Consider the following 25,675-nt stretch of genomic DNA (forward strand, 5'->3'; position numbering starts at 1 on the left):
ACCGAAAAACAAGATGGTGGCACTTATAGAGCCGAGGTGGCGCAAGTGGTTAGGGTGCAGTACTGCAGGCCACTTCAACTGACTGTTATCTGCAGTTCAGCGGTTCAAATCTCACCGGCTCAAGGTTGACTCAGCCTTCATCCTTCCGAGGTGGTGTGAAATGAGGACCCAGACTGTGGGGGCGATATGCTGACTCTGTAAAACCATTTAGAGATGGCTGAAAGCCCTATGAAGCGGCATATAAGTCTAACTGCTATTGCTATTGCTTAATATGGCTGTGGCTGGAGAACCAGTTTGTGGATGTTGCAGGCCTGGGTCGCTGGTTCCAGCAACCCAAGCCGCCAAACCACTATCGGTTCAGCACAAACCGGTCAGAACCAGTAGGAACCCACCACTGGTCTAACATATTCAGCCTTTGTCTCCTTGTGCAATATTTTTGGTCTATTATATTGTGCTTATTTTTCTGGATTTCTATTTTAGGCTATTTATATTTGCATTTTTGGACTTATTTTTTTAAGGTCTTGATAGACTGATGGCCTATACGGATGTCACAGATGCCTATTCATTTCATAAATAGAAAAATAAATACAGTTTGCCATTTGAGAGGGGCAGAATAAATAACTATGGATGATGATTATAATATTCCAACTATTCTTTATTATTTCCAGTGCATAGATATAGTAACAGTTTTTAAAAGTGCAAACAGTTTGAAATTTAAAGTCTTGAGCCTGGAGATTCTGGCTGTATTTCCTTCTTTTATGTTATTGCTCTTTTCTTATTTCTTTGAAAATGACAGACAAATAGCCACACATGATCCATAGCACCAGATTTGTGACTGGCACAAGTAACTGCTTTTGATGTTGTAATCATTCAATATAATCCTTATTTGAAAAGCCTGTTACATCCTAAAATAAATCTTCCGTTATTTTTGTGGTATCTTTATTTTGTTTTCTTGACTGAATGCAGTGCTGTATTGCTTTCTGTTTTTCCGTCTGTCTAAAAGGATGCTGGTTGAGCAGGTTGGTGGGGGGGGAGTTTGCAGCTTTGTTTATAAGATTTATCCTTCTCCTTCCTCCTTGCTCCAGGTGTGCATCTGTGAATTAGCAGGTGAACTTTTGAGCTTGCAGGAGGGGAAAAGAAGAGGAGGCAAATGCTGACTTGGGTCGGAAAAAAAAACTGATCTTTTTTTGCTGATTGCTCCCAATTATTTACCATGATGCAGGAGAGGGGCAATGCAATGTGGCTTAAAAAATGAAAATTTGACTGAAAAAAAAATGTAAAAAAACAACAACATGCTAGGCAAACGGAGAGTCAAAGAAGAATGAACACTGTGTAACATGACTTGTTTGTAGGAATGTAGTAACCACCTTTACTACAAACCCAGACTGGTCTATGTGCACAATGTTCCTGACCTTTAGTCCGAATTCCTCCCAGGAACCTCGTGATTGCTGCCCAATGCATGGTTGTGATGCAGTGAATTTAAAACTGTACGTGTTTATTAAACACCTGAATGCCCGCTTGGCTATTAAGCTGTAGGAGGTTAACTATTTATACTACAAGATACCTGCAGAGAAAAGGAGTGAAATCTGCCCTCCCCGACAAGTTGCTGCAGGCTGTTTTTTCCACAGCATGACATGGGATAAAATAGTTTAAAGGAACTGAATGCAGTGAGGTCCATGTGACTCCAGATCCTGCACATTCCTTTCTGCAAAAAATTGCTTTATAATCAGTGGTCATTTATTCTTTAACCCAACTAATAGGTGTTTGAACTGACCAAACTATGTACAAATTCACAATTGGAAAGGCAATGTTTTTCTAAAGATGTGGGAAGGATGGGAAGTTTTGCATCTTGGATGCGAGGGAGTGGACCGCGACAAGAGGTGTAGCAAAGCAGTAACCTTTATTCAAAGCATAGTAACAACGATTCAACGTGGCGTGGTTCGCGCCGAACATTTATACCCCAAGTTTGAACAATAAGCCAATAGGGCGGCGAGTAGCTCAACCAATTGGAGATAGGCTTAAACCGGCTCCGCCCAAGAACCAATCAGAAAGGGAGACCTTACTTCCCGCGCTAGTATTCAACACCCCTCCCCCCTAGTCAAGGTACCCTTAGGAAGGGCAAACATAGTCTTGTAGATAGGTGGGACGGTGACCGCTCTCGTCCCGACCTTTCGTAATTCCCCGGCGGGTTTCGTCGAGGGGGAAACCGCCGGCGGAGGCGTGTCCGTAACGGGGCGGTGAGTCTGCGGCGCGGCCCCAAGAGAGATGACTGGCCCGGGGCCCCGTGCCCAGTGTCCGTTTGTCCAAGGTGGCTTCCTCCGTGGCAACAGGAGTGTCCGACAATGGCCCCCTGCAATCTGGTTGGGATGTAGATTCAGAGTCTCGATAAGGGCTTCGCGGGAAAGGAATAGCCGGATGAGGCACGTCTGTCCGAAAAGTCGGCTTGTCCCCCGTTCCCCGAATGGAGACAGTCCGTTGGGGAAAAGGTCATCAAGGGTAGCTCACGCTGAGAGCGAGTGTCTGAGAGGCTCGGGCCGTCTGCCTCCGCGGGGAGGCGTCGCCTTAAACTGGTCCAGGTGGCGCCTCCATTGTGTTCCGTCGGCCAGACCGGCCCTGAAGGAACAGGGGCCAGTTCAGAGCTGTGATGGTTGCGGGAACCCACCGTGGATCCCCGGAAAAGGAACGGGCCCATACGGGATCCCCTAACCTTAAACGTGTGGGAAGGAAGGGCCCCTAGGTTGCTCGGCAGATCCCCTGCGTAAAGTGGATGTAGCCTATCTAGGGGGGTTCGCAATCTCCTTCCCATCAAGAGCTCCGCAGGACTTTTATTAGTCGTTGGGCAGGGTGTAGAGTGCTGGCTCAAGAGATACGCCGCCACTCTTTCCTGCCAGTCGCCCTGGTCCATGCGGCCCAAGGCTTCTTTGGCTGAGCGAACTGCGCGCTCCGCCCGGCCGTTACTAGCTGGATGATAAGGGGCTGTGGCTGCGTGTCTGATTCCTTGTTCGGCCAGGAATTCTTGGAACGTGGTGGAGGTAAACTGGGGCCCATTATCTGAGACTATCACATCCGGTAGCCCGTGTGTGGCGAACATCTTACGAAGGGCCCTCACTGTACTCTCTGCTGTAGTAGAGGTCATGATTACCAGCTCCACCCACTTGGAGTAAGCATCGACTACTATCATAAAAGTTCGGCCATGGAAGGGGCCAGCGAAGTCAATGTGTAAACGGGACCATGGGCCTCTAGGAATTTCCCACTCCCGGGGGGCGGCTGTTGGAGGATTCGGCCTAGAGTTTTGACATATCCTGCATCGACCCACATAATCTGCAATTTCCGAATCTAGCAAGGGCCACCACACATAGCTGCGGGCTAAAGCTTTCATTCGCGCTATGCCTGGATGGTTTTTATGAAGTGCAGGCAGGATTCGTGCCCGCAGGGCTGTGGGGATCACTACCCTATCCCCCCAGACAAGACAACCCCCATGAAGGGCAAGTTCGGCTTGTCGTGCTTTAAACGGTCGGAATCCTTCCGCTACCTTTTCCGCGGGCCAACCCCTCAAAACCCATGAAGCTACTTGGGATAAGACCGGGTCAGCCTTTGTACAAGCTGCGACATCCGCAGCAGAGACGGGGAGGTCAGATTCAGCAATGGACAAAATAGAAAGAGAAGGCACGTGGGCTGTGTCCGTCTGTGGCAAGGGGCAACGGCTCAGGGCGTCTGCGTGCCCTAACTGCTTACCCGGACGGTATAACAGCGTATACGAATACGCCGTTAAAAACTCAGTCCAGCGTGTCATGCGGGGAGACAAAATGGGGGGAGTTGGCTTGTCGCCTGCTAGTAGCCCCAGGAGCGGCTTGTGATCCGTGACAAGGGTGAAATTCCTACCATAAAGGTAGTCATGGAATCGCTTAATGCCGGACACTGCAGCCAGGGCTTCTTTATCGATTTGGCTGTAGTTCCGCTCCGTTGAAGAAAGTGTCCGGGAGTAGAAAGCTATGGGGGCCTCTGAGCCATTCGGAAGGGCATGGCTCAGGACCGCCCCTATACCATAGGGAGAGGCGTCGCATGTCAAGACTAGGGGCATCTTATCGCTATATTGAATTAAGACTGCCGATGAAGTTAAAATATCTTTTATAGCCGCGAACGCATGCGCTTCACGGCTACCCCATCTCCAGGCCGCTGACCGGTCAAGCAGTCGATGTAGCGGTTCAGCTAGCGAGGCCTTGTGGGGAATAAAAGGGGCATAAAAGTTTAACAGCCCCAGGAACGCCTGCAATTCCGCCCTAGAGGTGGGTGCAGGTGCGTTTTTAATGGCGGCAACTTTGGAGGGAGTGGGGTGGATGCCTTGTGCATCGATGAGAAATCCCAAAAATTCTACTTGGGGAACAGCAATTTCGCATTTGCTGCGCTTTAGTTTCAGTCCTGCCTCCCTAAAACGTGTAAGAACCTCCCGCAGTGTTTTCAGGAGTTCCGAGTGGCTAGGGGCTGCGACCAGGACGTCGTCAAAATAAGGAACGACGCCGGGGAGCCCGTGGAGCAACCGCTCCATAAGGCTCTGAAATATCCCCGGGGCAACTGAAACGCCGAATTGGAGACGGCGGCAACGGAAAGCCCCGCGGTGGGTGATGATGGTCTGGGCTGTAGCCGCGTCATCGTCTACGGGGAGCTGCTGGTAGGCCTGTGCCATATCTAGCTTGGCGAAAATACGGCCTTGCCCTAAGGAGTGGAGTAGATGTTGCACTACGGGAACGGGATATGGATTTGCCTGCAGGGCCAAATTGATGGTCGACTTATAGTCGGCACATATTCTCACCGATCCGTCGGGTTTGACCGGGAGTACTATGGGAGTTTCCCAACGGGCATGATCTACGGGCTCGATTACCCCCTGCTCTATAAGCTTATCAAGTTCCGCATCTACCTTTGCTCTCAATGCAAGGGGGACCCTGCGTGCCTTCAGCCTAATGGGCGCGACCTGGGGATCGAGGCAAAGGGAAATGGGGGTGCCCTTATAACAGCCCAATCTCCCATCGAACACATCTGCAAACTCATCTAACACACTATCTACGGTGCGGGGGACTACCCTGTGGACCCCTTCTATGGTGAGACCCAAAGCGGGGAACCAATCCAACCCAAGAAGAGCGGGCAGGTCATTCCTAACAATTAAAACTGGGAGTTTCCCTTTAAAATCTCCGTATTCCACCCGGATGTGGAATATTCCTGCCGTGGGAATCCCATTTCCCTGGTAATCTAGAAGGGAAACCCCAGCGGGGCGCAATTTACTCTGGGGAACCCTAGGGCAAAGGCGGGAAAACAAAGCCCAAGATAGAAGGGAACGGGAAGACCCAGAGTCCACCTCCATTCGGCAAAGCTGACCTTCGAGGCGGACGACGGTGCTAATTTTGCGATGGCCGGCGGGAACATGAGAAGCCTGGTAGACCACGCAGTCGGCGCTGGAGAGCTGGTGGGTTGAATGGCAGTCCTCAGCTCGCCTCGCAGAACGTGGTTGTTGGCGGCCTTTCAGTGCCTGGCGCTGGTCGCTGGGCTGCATAAACGATGGGGCTGGCACGAGAGCCCGGCAGACCCTGGCGAGATGTCCTTCTCCTCGGCAACGGCGGCAGACGGCAGAACGAAACGGGCAGGATGCGCGGCTATGGCGGACCGCCGCATCCGCGGCAAGGAGCGTTTGAGACTGGCTGAGCGGGCGTCGATGGTTGCTGGTGTGGCCTCCGCTTTGGTTGCGTCCTCATTTGTCCGACGATTTCCTCCTCCTCATCTTCCGAAGGAGAGGGGTCGTCGACGAGGTTCGTCTGGGTGGAAGGCGCTGCAGCGGTTTGCGCGGGGGTTTTCAGCTGGAGGCGTTCGATGTCGGCCGTGGATTGTTCAGAGAGCTCTGCTGCTCGTGCGGTCTCCACGGCTTGCACCAAGGTAATTTTGTGGTTCCGGAGCATACGGCTGCGCAATTGCACGTCGCGGACCCCGCATACAAACTGCTCCACGAGGTTCTCCTCCAGGTCTGCAAAATCGCACTGAGCGGCCACTGTGCGCAAAGCCTCTAGAAACTGGCTGATGGATTCGTTGGGCTTCTGCACTCGGCGGCGAAAAGTAAAACGACGTGCGATCAGAGAAGGTGAGGGGGCGTAGTGGTCCCTCAGCCTGGACATCAGCTCGTCCCACCCAAGTTTGTAAGCTGGCCTCGGGGCGGCCAGGGCTCTCGCAGAGGCAAACATGGAAGGCTCACAGCAGGACAAAAAGAAACTGCATTTCTCCTCATCGGTCTGTGCCCGGTTCTTCGATGCGATTAGGTAACACTCAAACCGCTCCATGAAACCGTCCCATGATTCTCCGGCAGACCCAAACGGCGCGAAGGGAGGAAGCGATGATGCCATTATGGTATGAAGCCAGGAGGGAAGAAGGAAGGCAAAGAAAATTTTGCATTCGCTGCCGGAATTCTCAGCCTGAGGAGCAGATTCGTGCTACTTCAGACGCGGTGGCAAGCTGGCTTGTTCTCCTCCGTGGTCGCGGGAATCTCATCCCACCCTCGTCGCCAGTTTTGCATCTTGGAGCGAAGGGAGTGGACGCGACAAGAGGTGTAGCAAAGCAGTAACCTTTATTCAAAGCATAGTAACAACGATTCAACGTGGCGTGGTTCGCGCCGAACATTTATACCCCCAAGTTTGAACAATAAGCCAATAGGGCGTCGAGTAGCTCAACCAATCGGAGATAGGCTTAAACCGGCTCCGCCCAAGAACCAATCAGAAAGGGAGACCTTACTTCCCGCGCTAGTATTCAACAGGAAGGATCAGAAGACCTGGATCTTTGCAAGTTTCTTTTTAATTCTAGGAAAAGCCTAATTGTTTCTGTCTGAATCTTTTTTCTTAGATGTATCTATCAGTCAGCTTCATGCTCAAAAGGCAGAAGGTGTCCTTGATAGCTGGCCTGCATTTTGTGACTGGGCAATCCAGATATCTCAAAGGATGCTGGATGACTGTTTGCATAATTGTTGAGCTCCTTGAGGGATTATTTTGGGGGCAAGGACAGGAAGAATATGAGATAGTGAGTTGTCCTTTTTTTAAAAAAAGGAACTTTTTCTGCAGTGCAGAATTGAAATCTATGAATATAGGGATCTTTTCATAGCCCTAAACATTTGTTTCCTATCATATTTTTGCGTGCAACCAGATGAGAATAAGTGAAACATTGATTTTAAACTGTGATATAAAATCATGCTGATTTTAAACAATGATGAAAAAGAATGAAGAAAATGTATTTTATAGCTTATTCTAAGCTAATGTTTAATTACAATTACGAAAAACTTTAGAAGAAGCATATTAATTAATGCCATAGAGATGAATTAACATGCATTTAAATAAAATGCCATTCAAGTTTGACCACTCTGATCAAACTTACAAAGGCACCAGTCCTCATATTAGTTGTACTGGTCATGTGATTTCCATTTGTAACCAGCCCAAAGAAAAAGAGAAAAAAAATCCAGTACCTCCCCACCAGTAATCAGAACTCAGATCAGCATAGATTAACTCCAAGGTTAACTTCAGACCAACAATCAAGGAAGCAATACCTAAATCAAGAAATTGCCAAAGATCCATCAGTTAACAGCCCGACCAAAGAATCTCTAATACCATCCCACCCACTCAGATAGATACAAGGCACTGTGTATAAACTGAATAGAAACTGACAGCAAAGAGCACTCCTTACTAGCATTGATGATGTTACCTAGTTAGGGTAATGAAATGTCTCAAGAAAACAAGAAAATGCAGATAGCACCAAGGACCCCTCCTTTGTAACCTTCTTTGCAGTCTTTCTACAAACAACGTCAATGGGGAAGCAGGCTAAGGGTTACAAATGGTGATAATCTGATGTCCTCATTCAGTGGCCCATGGTGATTTGCTTAACAACAGCAACTGGAAGTCTGGAATTTCTGTCACTAAGTGGTGCACACACGTGATGTCATGCTCCATGACTCCTTCGCTCTGTTTCCAATTACCATTGTTAAGCGAGGACTACCTGTTTACATTTAATTTTAATATTGGTTGTTGTGTTTAAATCATAAAGATACGATCATTGTATGTTGCCTTAATTTTCTTCCCACACTATAGGCTTAAAGCCATGTGGTTTTCTTTGTGTTGAAATAGTCATGATTTGTGTGGTATAAGGACAGGGAACTATTGTTGCTAATGTTGACCTTGCAAGTAAAATCTACCATCATGTCATGGCCTTTAAAGATCTGTCTGCCCCAACATCTACAGCGATGGCGCATATATAAAGACACATTTAATGAAAGCTACATTAGTGCATATATACTGACTTGTTAAAACACTTTGTCTCACTAATATTGATTAAACAACAGTAGTTTGTTTAATGCAAGTGTATTTTTTCAATTATTACATTACTTAAAAGTCATTAGGATAATGGCGACTATCAGTGAAATACATTAGATATAAAATAATGACATAAGAATTGATCTGGATTTGGCAGGAAAAGAAAACACATATCTCCCTTTCTCTCTCGTCATATAATGCCAAAACCCAACTGAGATGATAAATAAAAGGGTTCTATAAACTTGATAGATATAAAATGTGCATCATTTGTAGGCATATAGATTACACACTACTGCCAAAATAATTGTTATGCTGATGAATATTTTTGCCAGTTAATCATGCAAAACATTGCATATATAATTACATATTGTTATTACGCATGTAACAATAGCATTGATCCATCAATTGTTTACATATAACATTTAGCTCATAAACACAAGAAGTTAATTCAGAATTGATTGAAACACTTATTTGCAGCCACCGGTTTTAGCAAAGCTAAATCTGAAGACAAAAAAGGCCAAGGAAATTAACTGAAAACAAATTATGCCTCCTTTTGATTTAACCCATATCTGCTACAATATTGTTGCAGTCCCTAATTTTCTGAATCCTGTGATGTTGCATCACACTAGATTCTCTCTTTCTTGTGGTTATGGGATGGATTCATCCTTGCTTATTTGAGATAACCTTTGTGTGCCAACTACAAATGTGTTTTTCATCTGAGGAACACTTTGAAACTGTCCCCACATTAATTAGTGTTACAAGATAAAGAGAAGGAGAGAGGGAGAGATTGAATAGGGTGAAGAGAAGAAGAGTTTTGAAATATTTTATGTGCCCTCTTTTTAATGGGGTCTATTGTCTCCCCAGAGTTCATTTGTAATACCAACATAGTGTGTAGTGCTGTATTCCTTCTTTTCAGCATAGTTGTAAGAAAGAGATGTTATGAATCTCTCACAAGAGAGGGTATGTGTGTGTTTGTGTGTATGTGTATGCACACACACATACATGCAAATGAAATAAGACCAAAAAATCACATTTATTTCTATACAGATATTTATTAAGGACAACCTCAATATAGTGAAATGTCCTTTAGAGATAGGATTTGTTATGATTAGCAATAGTCTCATCCATTAAGGTTAACCAGGGACCTCTTAAGATTTTTCTTATTAAAAGAGGGGGGGAGACTTTCTATTCCTTTCCCAACTAAGCCAGTGCACCTTAATGCAATGATGATATGTTTGACACAGCAGTTGTCAAAGCATCGTATTACAGTGATGCCATAATGACACCCTGTCTCTGTAAAGTAGTCATGTTTTCTCAAATCACACGTTGCACCGTTGATTTCTGACATGACACTTCATTCAGTCGCTTTCCTTTTTTTCGGCATTGCCATTCTCTGACAATAGCAGCTGGTGCCCATTTTCCCACTAAGTGATTCACATTTTGCCACTTTGCTAGAGTGCAATTAGCTGAAGCAGAAAAAAAAAAGAGTCATTGTAAAGTAGCTCAGCTGAGATTGTAACTCAACTCTATAACAAGAGCTGGCGAGTCAGTGCCTTGAGGTGAGCAACGTATTTGGGCAGAGAAAGCAACTTTGAGATTTTTTGCTTTTTTTCTCACAAGAAGTATAGTAATCACTCCCTTTGGATTCTGTATTCTCTAGGTTCTCATTCTTTGTTAGCTTTATTTATTTCCAAGTGCAAATTACAAGTTCCAGCATGCTGCTGGAGCTACTGCCATCACCTCCTCCTCCTCATTTGTGCAACAGAAATTTAAAATATATATGCCGTTTTCATTTACTCAATACTGATGTGTCTGTATCTTATTAGATTAATTTGAGATTTAGTCATGCAGAGAGTACAGCCACTGAATTCTGGAACTATTTACCTCCAACTGTTTTATGTCCACCTGATTTCAGTGGGATAACTCTTTTCACACATTCATGCCCTAGTCATATCTTGGTTGGATTACTGCAGTGTGCTCTATATGGGGCTCCCTTTGAAGAGTATTTGGAAGTTACTACTGGTACCAGAGGTGGTATTCAGCAGGTTCTGATCAGTTTTGGAGAACCAATAGCAAAAAAATTTGAGTAGTTCAGAGAACTGGTGAATACCAGTTCTGTCCGGCCCTGCCCCCGTATACTCTCTGCTTCCCGAGTCCCAGCTGATTGGGAGGAAATTGAGATTTTGCAGTAACTTTCCCTCTAGGTCCACCAAGCCATGCCATGCCCACCAAGCCATGCCCACAGAACTGGTAGTAAAAAAAAATTGAATCCCCCCACTGACTGGAACAGACTTTCCAGATAACCTGGTCCAATACTATGAAGGAATTTAAAGGTCTAAAACCTTCAATAGGACAATCTGGCAACCAATGCAGCTCACCTAAAAGTGGGGCTACATGGGCCTCTTAGGAGCTGCCCACTCCACTGCATTTTCTTACTCTAGTGGGATTCATCATTCCCACTCACACTGGCAGGAGAAGCCTTCTTTGGACCCTGTCAGCTAAAGAATTGTGGCTAATGAGAAAAAGAGAAGAGTCTTCTGTGCCTTGTTTCTCAGCAGTGGATAGAAGACCTTTCCTCCAAAGGTGAGATTTGCCTTCATTCTTAAGAAAAGTCCTTAAAACCTGACTCTGCTAGTTGGCTTAGGACCCTGATAGAGGCGCACTATGCTGGAGATGGTTGACAAAAGTCTATTGCTATACTATCCATATTCTTGGTATTAACTTTTTATTTAATTGTTGTTAACCTTAACTTTAATACTTTTAAAGTTTGTATAGGTATGCATTTATGCTAAATATAAACCACCTAGGTCAATGTTGATGAACCTTTTTGGTACCGAGTGCCAAAACGGAAGCGCATACGCCAGAAACCAGAAGAGCGGCTGCCCGGTGTGCATGTGCATACTGGGAAGATGATCTTCTGGTTTCCAGTGCACCTGCGCACGTGAGGATCAGCTGACTGGCGTACATATATGTGCTGGAACCCAGAATAGGAACGGGTGATGGCTCACATGCTGGGAGAGATGGCTCTGCATATCACTTCTTGCATGTCTGCCATAGGTTTGCCATCACGGACCTAGGTTCTTTCGGGACAGTGAAATGAGTAGCATATAAATGTAATAACTAAATATTAAATAAGTATATCCAAGCAGTTCTACCACTCTTGTCTGGAAGAAAAATGGGTGATTTATTGAGTAAATAAGTAAAATGAATAGTTACTCTTTTTCAGAGAAAATGGGAAAAAGCAAAGCTGCATTTCGTAGTCTGGAACCAATATAAAAATAGATTTTCCCTTGTGTGCCTTATACTGTAAGAAAGACTTCTAAAACCGTCTGCAGAAGTGTATCTCCTGCAAATTTGAATGCCTAGACCAGCTTGTAATGTGGGACGGGGGTGGCAGAGAGACACAGTCTCTCAAAATTAGACCTTAAACTATTGGGAGCTTTAAAGGTTAATACAACCATTTACATTGTACCTGGAAGCGTGTAGTAATTCTGAGTGGCGATCAAGGATGGAACATATGCTTCTCTATTAGCATGGTTCATGAAGTCATCCCAGAAATGTCTTCCCAGAAATTCTGCAGTGAGTACGGTGGTTAAATTTGTTCTTGTATTTCTTCCCATCTCTATTCAGACATGAAAGTGTCAGCTGCTTTTTAACTTTCTTTGCATTGGCAGAAGAAAGAAGACATAAATATAAAAAATATATTATAAAACATAATTCCTGCATAGTTATTAGTCCTACAGTATCAGACCCATGCTACTTTATTATGATAAAATCTGTTTATTAGATAGTCATTATCTGGCTGATGGCTGTTGGTACAAATTGAAGTTAATTCTTTGAAGCTTGTGAAGGAAATCAGGTTATAGCTCACTATTAAGCAATAACCAGACAGGTTTAGGTTGATCTTTTGTCATCTCTCTCTAGAGCTCAGCTACAATGCTGAAAAGAAGGTGAAGGAGAAAGCCAGTTAGACCCAGGGGTGGTATTCAGCAGGTTCTGATCAGTTCTGGAGAACCGTTAGCAGAAATGTTGAGTAGTTCGGAGACCCGGTAAAAGCCACCTCTGACTGGCCCCTCCTCCATCTATTCTCTGCCTCCCGAGTCCCAGCTGATCGGGAGGGAATGAGGATTTTACAGTAATCTTCCCCTGCAGGAACGGAGATTTTACGGTATCCTTCCTCTGCCATCCCCTCCAAGCAACACCCACCATACCATGCCCACCAAGCCACACCCACATAACTGGTAGTAAAAAATTAGAAACCCACTACTGGTTAGAACATAATTCAAAATGTCCCCAAACAATCTTTAGAGCTAAAAAAACCCCTTTTGATATGCAAATCTTTTACTGCATAAAACATGGCAAGGCTTAAATGGAAAATAGAAGCTGGGGGAGAGGGGAGAATTAAAAGATATTTTGTAAAGGTACTCCTTGACTTACAACCACAATGGAGTCCAAAATTTTTGCTGCTAAGCGATACATTGGTTAAGTGAGTTTTGCCCCACTTTACGGCCTTTCTTGCTGCAGTTGTTAAGTGAATAACTGCAGTTGTTAGGTTAGTAACATGATTGTTATGTAAATCTGGTTTTCCCATTGTCTTTGCTTGTCAGAAGGCCACAAAAAGTGATCCCATGACTCCAGGATACTGCAACTGTCATAATGATTACTTGGTTGCCAAATGTATTTATTTTTATCATACGATGATGAGGATGCTACAATGGTTGTAGGTGAGAAAAATGGTCATAGGTCACTTTTTGCAGTGCTGTTGTAACTTTGAACAGTCACTAAACAAACATTTGTAAGTCGAGGAGTATCTTAATGCATTCTTGTTTTTACAAATGTCCTTATTTTTGTGTTGTTAGAATAATCATAATACCTATTTAGAATGCTACATATAAAGATAGCTTAACTCATATATTTTGTTTTTCCATAAATCTTCTCCAATGGCTTACAACATGCTCTCAGTCTTCTATTTTAAAGAAGTAAAATTAAAATACCCTCAAAAATATATCTTAGAAGTCAAATTACATATACAAACACAACTTTAAAATTCCCAGTTTCATACAGGCATGAGCCGAGGTGGTGCAGTGGTTAGAGAGCAGTACTGCAGGCCACTTCAGCTGACTGTTATCTGCAGTTCAGCGTTCAAATCTCACCGGCTCAAGGTTGACTCAGCCTTCCATCCTTCCGAGGTGGGTGGAATGAGGACCCAGACTGTGGGGGCAATATGCTGACTCTGTAAACCGCTTAGAGAGAGCTGAAAGCCCTATGAAGCGGTATATATGTCTAACTGCTATTGCAAAAAAATATGTTGAAATAGCCTGAAATTTATTTTATTTATAAAATAACTCCAAAAATTGATAGAATTATTCAAAAGTCCATTCCTCGCCCTTTGCTAGCAGAACAAAGGATTGATTTCAATCCTTACAAGGTGTACCTGTAAAGTACAATCTATTAAATAAAAATAATTATTTTTATATTTGTTTTGTTTATATTTATTTTAAGAATAAATACTGTGCACTTAAATATGAGACATTACTTTTTCTCATTGTAAACGTTAACTGCAATTATATATTTTTATTAATCTCCGGTGACTTAAAGCCCCTTATTATAACAGTACATTGTAAAGTTGACTATGGATGAAGATAAAGTCATCGAAAGAGTAGCTTTTTCTGGAAAAAAAAGGTGTTCTTTTTGAAATTAAATTCTATTCACTATATTCCTCTTAGACTTAATATGAATTTTAGTGCTTCTAATTTTAGATTGAAGTGAGATCTAGAATAAAAATCACTGGCTGATAATTGAATGTAAAGACAGTTGTTAATATTTCAGACATATATAAAAGAAAGGCTGCAGGATATCTGGTAAAGAAAGGAAATAGGAATCAAAACCTTTTAGGGGGCAGGGTTAATAGGCAACTTGAAATGTAATGAGTAAGTAATGATTAGGAAATACCACAATTGCTCTGTTATAAAGATCTCTTTTACTTGTCACTACTGTACCCTTATAGCAAGCTCAAATTATGAGTGCTAACAGATTTATAGCCAAAACAGAATGGAAGTATTATCCATCCCCAAGGTTGGGAATAAGCATATTAGTATTGTGCTAACTACTGGTAGTTGCAATTGGACTGGTGTTTTTTTTCAAATTTATGGGAACAAAAAGAGGGAAAGAGATACATTACCTTTCAGGGAACAAGACAAAATTTCAACAGTGGTGATTTTGAATTATAATTCGCTTTTTTGTTCTCTTTATTTCTCTCCTTTTATGTTAATGATATACTTGTGCTACTGCTAATACATTTCCAGTGGCATTCACCCCTAAATTGTCTTGGAGTGGGATAATGTGACTAAGCCAAAATGTGGTTTCTTCGTATTGACCTAACTTGTGTGAACTGAATTAATGGTAGCTTATTGAATAAATCATGATAAAACTGTGCTTTAATATGATATGCACACCTAGTCTACATCTCCTATAGCTGTGTTTATATATTTCATCTCCATTTTCCCCAGAACAATTGTCTGTTAGGCTGGGAAAAAGAGACTTGTCCAAAGTCATATAGCCAAGGAATATATATACATATATACATACATATACATATACATATACATATACATACATACATACATACATACATACATACATACATAATATATACATACATACATACATACCAGGGGTGGGTTTCAACCGGTTCGCGGCAGTCCCTGCGAACCGGTTGGTCGGCGAACCCGGAAGTAAGTAACTTCCGGGAACGGCGACTGGCCCACCCGCCTGCCCCCGCTCCTTACCCGGTTTTGACGAGTTCTGCGCTTCCACGCATGCACAAGATGCATACAGCGCCTGCGCGATCCTCCAGGAGCAGCTGGAGCATCGCACAGATGCTAGTATGCGTGCGCCGTGCGCGTGCATGAGGACGCCGCCGGCCCCGTTCCAACCGAACCAGTTGGAACGGGGCGAGAACCCACCCCTGATACATACATACATAATATATACATACCTACATACCACACACACACAAAAAAAAAGTAAGATTAAACATGGTTTAGGTTGGTTACTGATAATGCTAAGCCACCAACCATAGTCGCTAGGATTTCATAGCTAACAAGTGGAACTTACCATTTAACTGCTTAATAGTGTTATCTGAATTTTAAACAGAAGGAATACATCTATGTGGCATTAATGGACTTTCTAATGTAGCACTTATTCCTTCAGTAGCCAGAGATAGATTTTTACAACAGATTGCTTGAAGGAATGTGTGTTAGCTTTCTTTCCTGATCTCCTAACAAATGTGGTTGGTGTGATTGATTAGAATAGCAAAATGGAGTTAGGTGGAGAGTCAGATATAAATATCCTGAATCAAACGATATGAGATATAAAGTATATATTACACAATTGTCCTCATGTTTAATTTGCTTCCTGTTAATTATATAATCCATTCCAGGCACAGGATCTTTTCCTTATCCATTTTTTCAAGGACAAAAGTAAAATCATCCTAAGTGCATTAAATCTTCACTCATACCAAATCTTTTTCTTTAAAAAAGCAAAACAAAATTCTGTAGGATATGAAGCTTTCTATATAAAAAGAAAACTATGAATTTCTTAACATTTTTAAAACAGTTTGCATTTTTTCAAAGCTAGATAAATGTTATTCAGAGGCATCCAGCCCTTACAGTCAAGTTCTGTAATTACTAGCTTGCAAGAGAATTATTTGTATTTTAATTATGGACATACCAAATCCTGTGTCAGAATGAAGGCAGACTTCTTGCTGATAGACAGCAAAAAGAAAGCCAAGCTTCAGTAGCCTAATATTTCATGCTGTATCCCAGATTGTAATGTATTTAAGAGCTGTCTAACGAACATAAATTATTAAATTGGGTATTTTTGTAAAGTCTCTACAATGAAAGAAATTCATAAGATTGCAGTAATTCAGTAGTTATCCATTATCTTTCAAATGGTCTTGAGAAAAATGTTTGAGAAGAAGAAAAAAGAATGAGGGATTTATTAATTATAGATGTATTAATTACACTAGTCACCACAAGGCAGAAAATGGAGAGGAAACCCAATTGAATACAATATATCTGAAACATTTATTCTCTTCAAATAATGGGAAAGTATATTTTTGGCTGGGCTTTTTCCAGCCAAATCATATGGATATCATATTGATTCTGTTCCTCATTATTAACATAATATTTGTCCATTTAACTGATGTTAAACTATCTGATAACCATCAGAATTGTAATGACTTTGGACTTGAAATCTACTCCAGCCTTTATATGTTTATTGGAATCCCTAAGCAAAATTGGTACTCCAGGTGTCATGTGTTGTCCCATGTTATTTTTTCCTTTGGGGAAGAATGACTGAGGGGGATGTGGCAAATACTTGCAGAGCCATGCATGTTTTTAAAAATGCAAATAGCTTTGGGACAGTGCACCAAACAGATAATAAAATAAACTTCAGATTAAAATGTAATTATTAAGACCATATTGTTAAATAAGATGTTAACTGCTGAAGAAAAATCATCTTAGAAACCTCAAGAGGTAATTTAAAAAGGGGTATCTCTGCTTTATGGCTGTTCTTTCACCACAGGCAATATAGAAAAAAAATCAGTATCACACTTGAAGTCTATCTATTTTAAAGTAGCCAAAGCTGAAGAACTGGTCTAAGATGTGATAGTGATTTACTTCTATATTGCCTGTGGTGAAAGGACAGCCATAAAGCAGTGTTCCTCAGCTTTGGCTATTTTAAAATGGGTAGACTTCAAGTCCAAGAATTTGCATTCAACATGGCTGAGTCAAGAATTCTAGGAATTGATGTCCCTCATATTAAAATTCTCAAGATTGAGGAACATTGCCTTAGACAATAACCAGGCAGTTCAGAAAACACAGTTCTCTTAAATTCTGGAATGTTTTTATTTCTTACTGGAAATATTTAGGGCAGCATTTATTAGTTACTAACAAAATTTCTAAAATCTCTAAATGAACTTGTTAAAGAGTTCTTTTTCTTCCAAGTTCTTTGTTAGAAGATTGGCCAACAAGTGGAAATCACTTTGCTTCCTGTTAGAGTTTGTAAGATAAGAAACTATTCCTTTTCTTAAATTCTTCTCCAAGTTGAGTAGTAGATTTAGACTACTGTGCATTAGGGACTGATAATATTTACATTAGTATATAAAAATAATAAATGTTTTATTTCATCTTGATTTAGCAAGGAATATGAAATTCTAACATATTAATTTCAGCTATGCTGTTGTTTTTGGAAAGGATTCTTAATATTGTTGAACAAGATAAATGTATTTCTTTGACTCTGCTGAAATAAACCAATACTTATGTAAAATATAGTGACAAGAGATAGTTTGCTAATTGAAAAGATACTGTAGAACCAAAGTTCTGATAACTAAGAGATTCACTGCAACATTTCCTTTCCAAATTTTATTAAACACTCATATTTTGAAAAGGTAACATGTTCTAGTTTTGTAACAGTTCATAAAGCCTGTCGAGAACTCTGCCGATTTATCCAAAAGTATTTTTTCCACCTAAAACTTAGTATAAGATGACATAGATGAATCAGTCAGATTGATATGTTCTTCAGGATTGGAAGCTATTTTTTGTTGAATATTGACCCAACTCAAATTTACCTCTGTCATGAGTGAAATAGATTTCGCTGCATTCTTGAAAATCTTTCAAAGACTACATTAGCATGGTGTTTGCCATGACAGCAGTCTCTTCAGTTAAGAAGCACATAGCAATCAATCTGCCACTTAGCAGAATTTTTTTTCCAGTTTTCACAGTCAGAAAATGTGCAAGTTCAGATGTTTTTACTACTTGAATACCTCCTTTTTAATAAGAAGAGATCAATGATCTTATCATCTGACAAGTAAAACCTCTGTTTCCTTCTTTTAACAACAGCATTTCTCCCCCAAAATAGTCAAATATTAGCTTTCATGTCATATAGTCTTCCAGGTGTACTGGATGCTTACATTATTATTGATTAATCCTATGGACAACAGCTAAAATGTAATTGCAGACAAAGCTTATGAATTATTCCATTTAGATTTGTGAAACAGAAATCAAGCTTAATTACCCACTGTAATCTGAGATCAAAAATCTCTTTATAAATTTCTTTAAATGTGATTTATTCCTTCACACTGAGATTCAATCAATACAGAAAGTACAGTCATGCTTTAAGAAACTTGCTGACAAAAAGAATTTACTGAGCAAAACATTCATCTGATATATACAGAAACAATTTTGATGTTCTTTGCTTTTATTGTTACTGGAGGGGATAAATGTGTTGTCATAGGGGAAAGAGTTCTAAGAAACAATTTGGCAGTAAATTTATTTATTACTATATATGACAATTTTAGAATTTGGAGAGGTGATTTAAAAGAAAACTATTGTATTATATATTTTATAACTTTTGTGTGCATCCAGATTGAGGCTTGGCTCTATCATGTGCTTATGCTGATTACTTCATGTAAACAAGAGGTATTGACTAATGAATGAATGATGTAGTATTTAGCCCTTACAGCACGCCTTTAAAGATCATGTCTTTAATGCACAGAAACCTCTTTCTCTCCCATTTTCTTACATGCAGGCTTCTTTGCAGAATGTCAAGCAAGGATCGACATATTGATTCTAGCTGTTCGTCATATATCAAGACGGAACCATCAAGCCCCGCCTCCTTGACGGACAGCATCAACCATCACAGCCCTGTGGCTCCTCTGACGCCAGTGGAAGCTACAGTTCAACCATGAATGGACATCAGAATGGGTTTAGATTCACCACCACTCTACTCTTCAGCCCCAGGTCTTGGGGGGCAATGGGTCTGTCAGGAAACGATATGATGATTGCTCCAGTACCATTGCTGAAGAGTCACAAACCAAGTGTGCATACATGCTGAACTCAATGCCCAAAAGATTGTGTTGGTTTGTGGTGATATTGCATCAGGGTATCACTATGGTGTGGCTTCATGTGAGGCCTGCAAGGCTTTCTTCAAGAGGACAATTCAAGGTCAGTGCTCGATTACCCTTTTTCTCAGCTAAAGGAAACCACAGCACAATTTTGCCTCTCCTCCCCTCTCCCTTTGTTTTCTACGGAACCATTTTGTACAAGTCGACTGGAGCAGATCATGCTTGTGCTAGGATCCAGTACAATCTGTTGATATGGTTATGTGAGTGAAGGCTGCACAGTTTAGGTTGCCAGTTTTTATTTTGATATAAAATTTTAGATTAAGATGTTTTATTCATAGAAGCCCCTTTCTTTCTTACCAGTCTTCTTTGGATGAGGAAGACTTCCTTAACAAAAGTTAAGACAACTTTCCAGAAGTAACTCCTGATACTTCTGTCATGCATATATTAGCCTTTATTTGTCTTGTGTGTGTGTGTGTGTGTGTGTGTGTGTATGTGTGTGTTTTAAAAGCATATTTGAACAATAAGATGACCAGTTCCAAAAAAAAAACATTTTATAATTTAACACATTAATGTACTTCTTTTATGCTAGTTTAGCAAATAAGCCTTGTAAGTAATTTTACATATTTTAGCTAAGTTTTAAAATATTTGTAGTGATTGCTGTTATACTAGTACAGCTGTATGTTTGTACATTGTGCTAAGTTCATTGCCATTGTTCATTCATCCATTGTCTTCGTTTCCACAAGATGTTAAGCTTTAAAGCATACCTTATAAAGATCAATCATTAGGATCACATAACGACTAAGTCAAAATAAAATAAGGTATGTTATAGCTTATTATATACCATATAAATCAGGTTATTGTGTGATTTCTTTTGTTTTATTTATAACATAATTTCAGAACTTAAGTAGTTCTGTTTATAGAAAAGATACAGCTTGAGTATTAAAGGGTATGATGGGATAAAAAAAAATGGCTCTTGTACCATCAAGCAATTATGCTAGCTCAGACATCTTATAAGTAAAAGTGCAGAAATATTGTGAGAATTCAGGGAAGTTCTTACGTGAAATTGCGAAAAATCATAAGCAGGAAGCCTTATACCAGGGTTGTCAAACTCTCAGCCTATGGACTGGATGCATCACGTGCTGGCCATGCCCATGTCCATGACTGGTTTAGTGAAGGGGGAAAAAGTTGTGATACGTCATGTGACACCACTATGATGATGCGAGTTTGACATCCCTGCCTTATACCATTCTGGACAAATGGCTATCCAGTCTCCAGTGATGGAGCACGGACAATTTCTGAAAGCAAGCCGCTTCACTAGTTCTCACTGCTAGGAAATTTCTCCTTTGTTCTAGGTTGCTTCTCTCCTTGATTAGTTTCCATCCATTGTTTTTTGTTTTGCCTTCTGTGCTTTGGAAAATAAGTTGATCACCAACGCTCAAATATTGGAACACTGCTATCATGTCACCCCTATTCCTTCTTTTCACTAGAAGTACCCTATTCCCTTAATCATTCTTCATATGTTTTCACCTATAGCCCTCTAATTATCTGTGCTGTTATTTTATGCACTGTTTCCAGAGTCACAACATCTTTTTTATAATATGGTGACCAAAACTGGATGCAGTATTATAAGTGTGGTGTTACTAAGGCTTTGTAGAGAGGTACAAGTACTATTTATTTCTCTCCTAGGTCTTTTCGCATCATCAGGTAAGATAGATTTCCTTAAGGATATGATGTGCAGTTTCGTTAAGGATATGATTTGTTACTCTAGGTGATAAAAATCGTTTTTTTAAATGAATAATAATAAATAAACCAATAATAAGATCCCATGTGAAATATGTAGAGTTTCAGTTTAGTTGCTTCCTGCTTCACTCTTTAGGACAGTGATGGGCAACCTTTTTGGCGTGGTGTGTCAAAAATCGGCAAAAAATCGAGCATAACTCGCGTTGTGTGTCACTTCGACAAAACATAATTTTGCGCAATTTATAGTTTAACTACAAAAATATATAATTGCAATATAATTGTATTTAATAAACCAAAAACAAATTATTTAACATAGCTGCTTAGTAACTTCTTTGTTCATCAGTCGATTTCGTATGTTGCCCTTGATATTATTATCAGTATCACTTACCAACGGTCCTGCTTAGCAACCAAAATGTTGGCTCAGAAACTCTGGCATTGAAGCGTGCAAGTCTTAAAGCTGTCAAGTTACAAGAACCTTGCACCCCTAACCCTTAGGAAAAAAACCCCAGGGTCTTCAAACCTGACAGCTTTAAGCCTTGTGGACTTCAACTCTTCAACTAAAAGAGAGACTGATAAATATTAAAAAAAATAAAACCAAAAAGCAGTGGCTTAGAATTTTACTCAATTACTGTTGAGCCCATGGAAAGTTCTGCAGCCCCAGGAGCAAAGGAAGGGGGACGGAGAGAGAGAGGGTGGCTGTTTGGGGTGCTTGAAACCACCTGGCCCTCCCCAAAGGAAACCCTCATTTGCAGGATGAGCCTCGACTGGCTCTGCCCAGCGGGGTTACCCCAAGCGCCATTGGGCAGCGACGGATGCTTATCTTTTTTCCTTCGGCTGCTTCAGCTGGGACTTCAGACACCCCAAGGGAGGGACTTTATCGGGCCTCCCCCTCCCCACCCTTTGAATGAAGGTGTGATATGGCTCCTCCATCCCTGCTCTTTAACCCAGCCAGAATTACAGGAGGGCTGCCCCCGTTCTGCTTTCCAGGGTGGATCTTAGCCGAGGGACACCAAGACCCCAGAATGGGTGGGGGGTGGGGGAAGAGCTTCTTGACGGAGGCCACGATCGACTTTTGGAAGTTGTGTTTTCGTAAAATAAGATTAATCTTTGGATGTGTTTGTTCCGCTCGGCCAGCGGCGTTTTCTCCCACTTAATCCCGGCGGATCCTGATATCTGAGCTGGAAAACTGCAACCCCCCGGAAATGATGATGCCCCGCTGAGTAGCTGGGACTTGCAGAAAAAGGCTGCAGAGAGAGAAGCGTTCGATCCGTAATCCGTCTGTGGGGGGCGCTGGGGACAGGCCGGGCCCCTTCTTCCCACCTCTATCCCCCCCCACTCTTGAGGGACAAGCCCTTTCCCCTGTCCCAACGGTGGAATTTGAGGCTACCTCTGCTTTCCCTCTCCCTCCCTCAGTTGTGCGGCAGCGGCAGCGGCAGCTCTCAGCCTGGGCGGCAGCGTCACGCAGGCTGTGGAAGGAGGGGGAGGAGGAGGGAACCAAAGAGAGCTTTTACCGAGTCTGCGCCCCACAGCCAGGACCTTCCTGGCGCCTCAAGCCGCGTTTCTTCCTGCAAAGCCCTTCTGGCATCAAGCGGAACTCTCGGGTTGCCCGAAGGGCTTTGCAGGAAGAAACGTGGCTTGAGGCACAAGGACGATCCTGGCTGTGGGGCGCAGACCCTGTAAAAGCCTCTCTTTGGTTGGTTCCCTCCTCCTCCTCCTCCTCCTCCTCCTCCTCCTTCCACAGCCTGCGTGACGCTGCCGCCCAGGCTGAGAGCTGCCGCTGAAACAAGTTTGGGGAGCATGTGCGTGTCACCCGAAATGGCTACGCGTGTCAGCACTGACACGCGTGTCATAGGTTCGCCATCACTGCTTTAGGACATGATTACTAATGAAAATTACTGCTCTCTGTTTAGTTATAAAGTAACAGTAACAAGAGAGAAAATGTTCTCCAGGCTCCCAAAAATATTGCTAAATATATCTTTATTGTATTGCAAGAAATGGTAGTGTGTACACTACTTGAAAACTTCTTAGCTAATGTTCTGAATGGCCATTTAAACCTGGTCAGTTCTCACACCCTTCATGTTGTCTTTCAGTGCCACTGTCACAAAAGAGAGAAAAAAAGATTTCCTTTTATCTCTAGCTCTCATAGTGTCTCTTGATAATACATACTGTTTACATTCTCTGCATTCCTACTTTCCCATTTTGGTAAGCCTACCAAGTTAGAATTTTCCAGCCACTAATCAAATATTGACAGTCTAATACATGTTTATGGATTTCAGTATATCTTCTGTATAATTATACAGTTAAAATCATAAGATTGTTTTTAATGTGGCCATCAGACATTAACCCTGAAAAATAACAGAACAAACCTCAAAACAAAAGAAATATTGGGAAACTTCCTTAAGACTATTTGCCCATCTAACCTAGTATTATTTACTCTGACTGGCAACAGTTATCCAGGGGCTCATGGAAATATCTGCCATCAGCTGCTACCTGACACTTTTAGCTACAGATGCTATGCATTGAACCTGGGACTTTATGAATGCAGAACATATGTTCTGTCATTGAGCTACGATTTCTCCCCGCTAAGCTGCAGAAAATCCCTGCAGAGAACATGTTGCTCTTGATAATTCAAGCAGAGGCATCAAAAATAAAACAGAGCACAAAACAGGTCACAATCCAAATCCAAATCCAAACCGGTCTGGATAAGATTTCTTCGCAGTTCTAAAACTAAAAGCCAATGACCATGTAGCACTGAAAATTAATGCAAGACTTCTTGGAGAAACGTCTGCCTAGTTATTCTAGACAAAGTTTTGATCTTCAATGATAGAAATAATAGCATTGTGATTAGAGGCTTGAGCCCAAGTTATAGCATAGTAAGTGCAGAATAACATGAAACATATTGAATTCTCTTTTTTTATGGATAAAATTTGTGTTCAATAAAGGGTATGAAATCTTTAGTTCATGTATTTATGGTAAAATTTTTAAAAGCATGCGATTATACTATTGTTTTATAGTTTGGGGTGTAAGGTGAAAAAGATAGTTGAATCATCTGATTGTTATTCCTATTTAACTAATGTCTATGTGTGAGTGAGTGAGTGTGTGTGTGTGTGTGTGTGAGAGAGAGAGAGAGAGAGACAGACAGACAGATAGACAAACAGACAGACAGACAGCTCGCTCAGGAATGAAGTTGTAGCCTTGATGCTTTTTGAACTTGGTTAATTGCTCACAGACATTAACTGGTATGATGATCTCTAGTTGAACAATGAAACTTTGGTAAGCAAACAACCAAGTTCAGAGAGCATCAAGGATCCCATCAAGGCTCATGAGTTGTAATAGTTTATGCCAAATTAATTGCCTGGATTTTGTCAACTTTTGTTTCTCTAAAAACAAAAGTAATGAACCAAATTTACTATGACCTATCATAACAGCAAAAAGAATGTCTATATCAAGGCCAGTTGTATGCTTTAACCCAAAATTAAAGGATATGAAGTTGCATCCTGTAACCCAAAATTCCTACAGGCAATATATTATTCACCTTTCTCTTTTTGCATCTATTTCCATGATTGTAATCCCATTTATTCAAAATGTATTGCTACTCCTCTCAATTTATACCTTACCCCAAACTATGATGACATCACATCATAGAAAAGTGAAAACTAGCAAGTTCTAAAAATAGTACATTGATTTTTATAGCTTGTCAATTTTATCTGTATTCAGTAGTAACTTGAAAAATGGCATGCTTTAAATAAAGAAGTAAATAAAATTCAATTTTTCTCTTTTCAGGGAGTAAGCACAAAACATAATGCCCCAGAATTATAACAGAGCAAGATGTCCCTTTATTACAGAATGCTAATTCCATAGAACTAGCTCCACTTAATTAAGTGATCCTTGAACTTATGACTTTGTATGTTGTAGTGACCAAAGTTGACAGTAGTTTCAGTAGCAAATCATGATACAGATATATTCTAGTTTTTGGGCATGTTAAAAGACTAATTCGATAGAAGTAACAGAATGATGAATAATTAGGGAAATAACCTTGTATCATGAAAGCCAATGGATAAGTTTACATACCATGTAACATGCCAAATGGAACAGTTCTCATAGCAGACTTAACATCTGATCTTCTAATCAGCCTCTTAAACGTCATGGTAGCTTGTTCCTACTTTTGTCAGATGCTCTAAAACCAATCTATCGTTGATTGGCCAAATTGGTGTGTGTGTGTGTGTGTGTGTGAGAGAGAGAGAGAGAGAGAGAGAGAGGGAGGGAGGGAGGGAGGGAGGGAGGAAGGGGGAGAGGGAAAGAAAGAAAAATGAAAAATGAAAAAGAATGAATGAAAAAAGAAAGAAAGAAAGGAAAAAAGAAAAAGAAAGAAAGAAAGGGCAAGTTTTCCCCAATCTAGTTTCATCCAGATATATTGCACAATTTTTATGCTGGATGAATTGGTGTGATGGAATGTGCAGCTGGAAAAGGAATGGGTGAGGAAGGCAGAACATTTCACAGAGGGGGTCAAGGCAAGAGAGTTTATAAACCTGAACTGAATGGGAAGGAAAAGGTCAGAGTAGCCTCAGCGTAGAATTTCCCAGTGTATAGGTTATAGCTTTACTCTGGTAAAATTCTATCATTTAGGTATAAGCAAATAAAGAATTTAACTCAATTAGATATCTCAACTGAATTCAATTGGCTATCCCTGTGTTGTCTT

General features: G+C 41.4%; 1 protein-coding gene across 1 annotated transcript in view; it reads left to right on the forward strand.

Moving 5' to 3' along the window:
* ESRRG (estrogen related receptor gamma) overlaps window positions 1-25,675 on the forward strand; it is a 196,468-nt gene that overhangs the window by 29,422 nt on the left and 141,371 nt on the right. The window contains 5 exon segments of the mRNA XM_032215993.1: window positions 18,921-19,036; window positions 19,039-19,094; window positions 19,096-19,131; window positions 19,133-19,247; window positions 19,250-19,336. Of these exon segments, the coding sequence (XP_032071884.1) occupies window positions 18,921-19,036; window positions 19,039-19,094; window positions 19,096-19,131; window positions 19,133-19,247; window positions 19,250-19,336 (410 nt within the window).

The sequence above is a fragment of the Thamnophis elegans genome, chromosome 4 (genome assembly GCF_009769535.1).
Source record: "Thamnophis elegans isolate rThaEle1 chromosome 4, rThaEle1.pri, whole genome shotgun sequence".
In the NCBI taxonomy this organism is placed as follows: domain Eukaryota; kingdom Metazoa; phylum Chordata; class Lepidosauria; order Squamata; family Colubridae; genus Thamnophis; species Thamnophis elegans.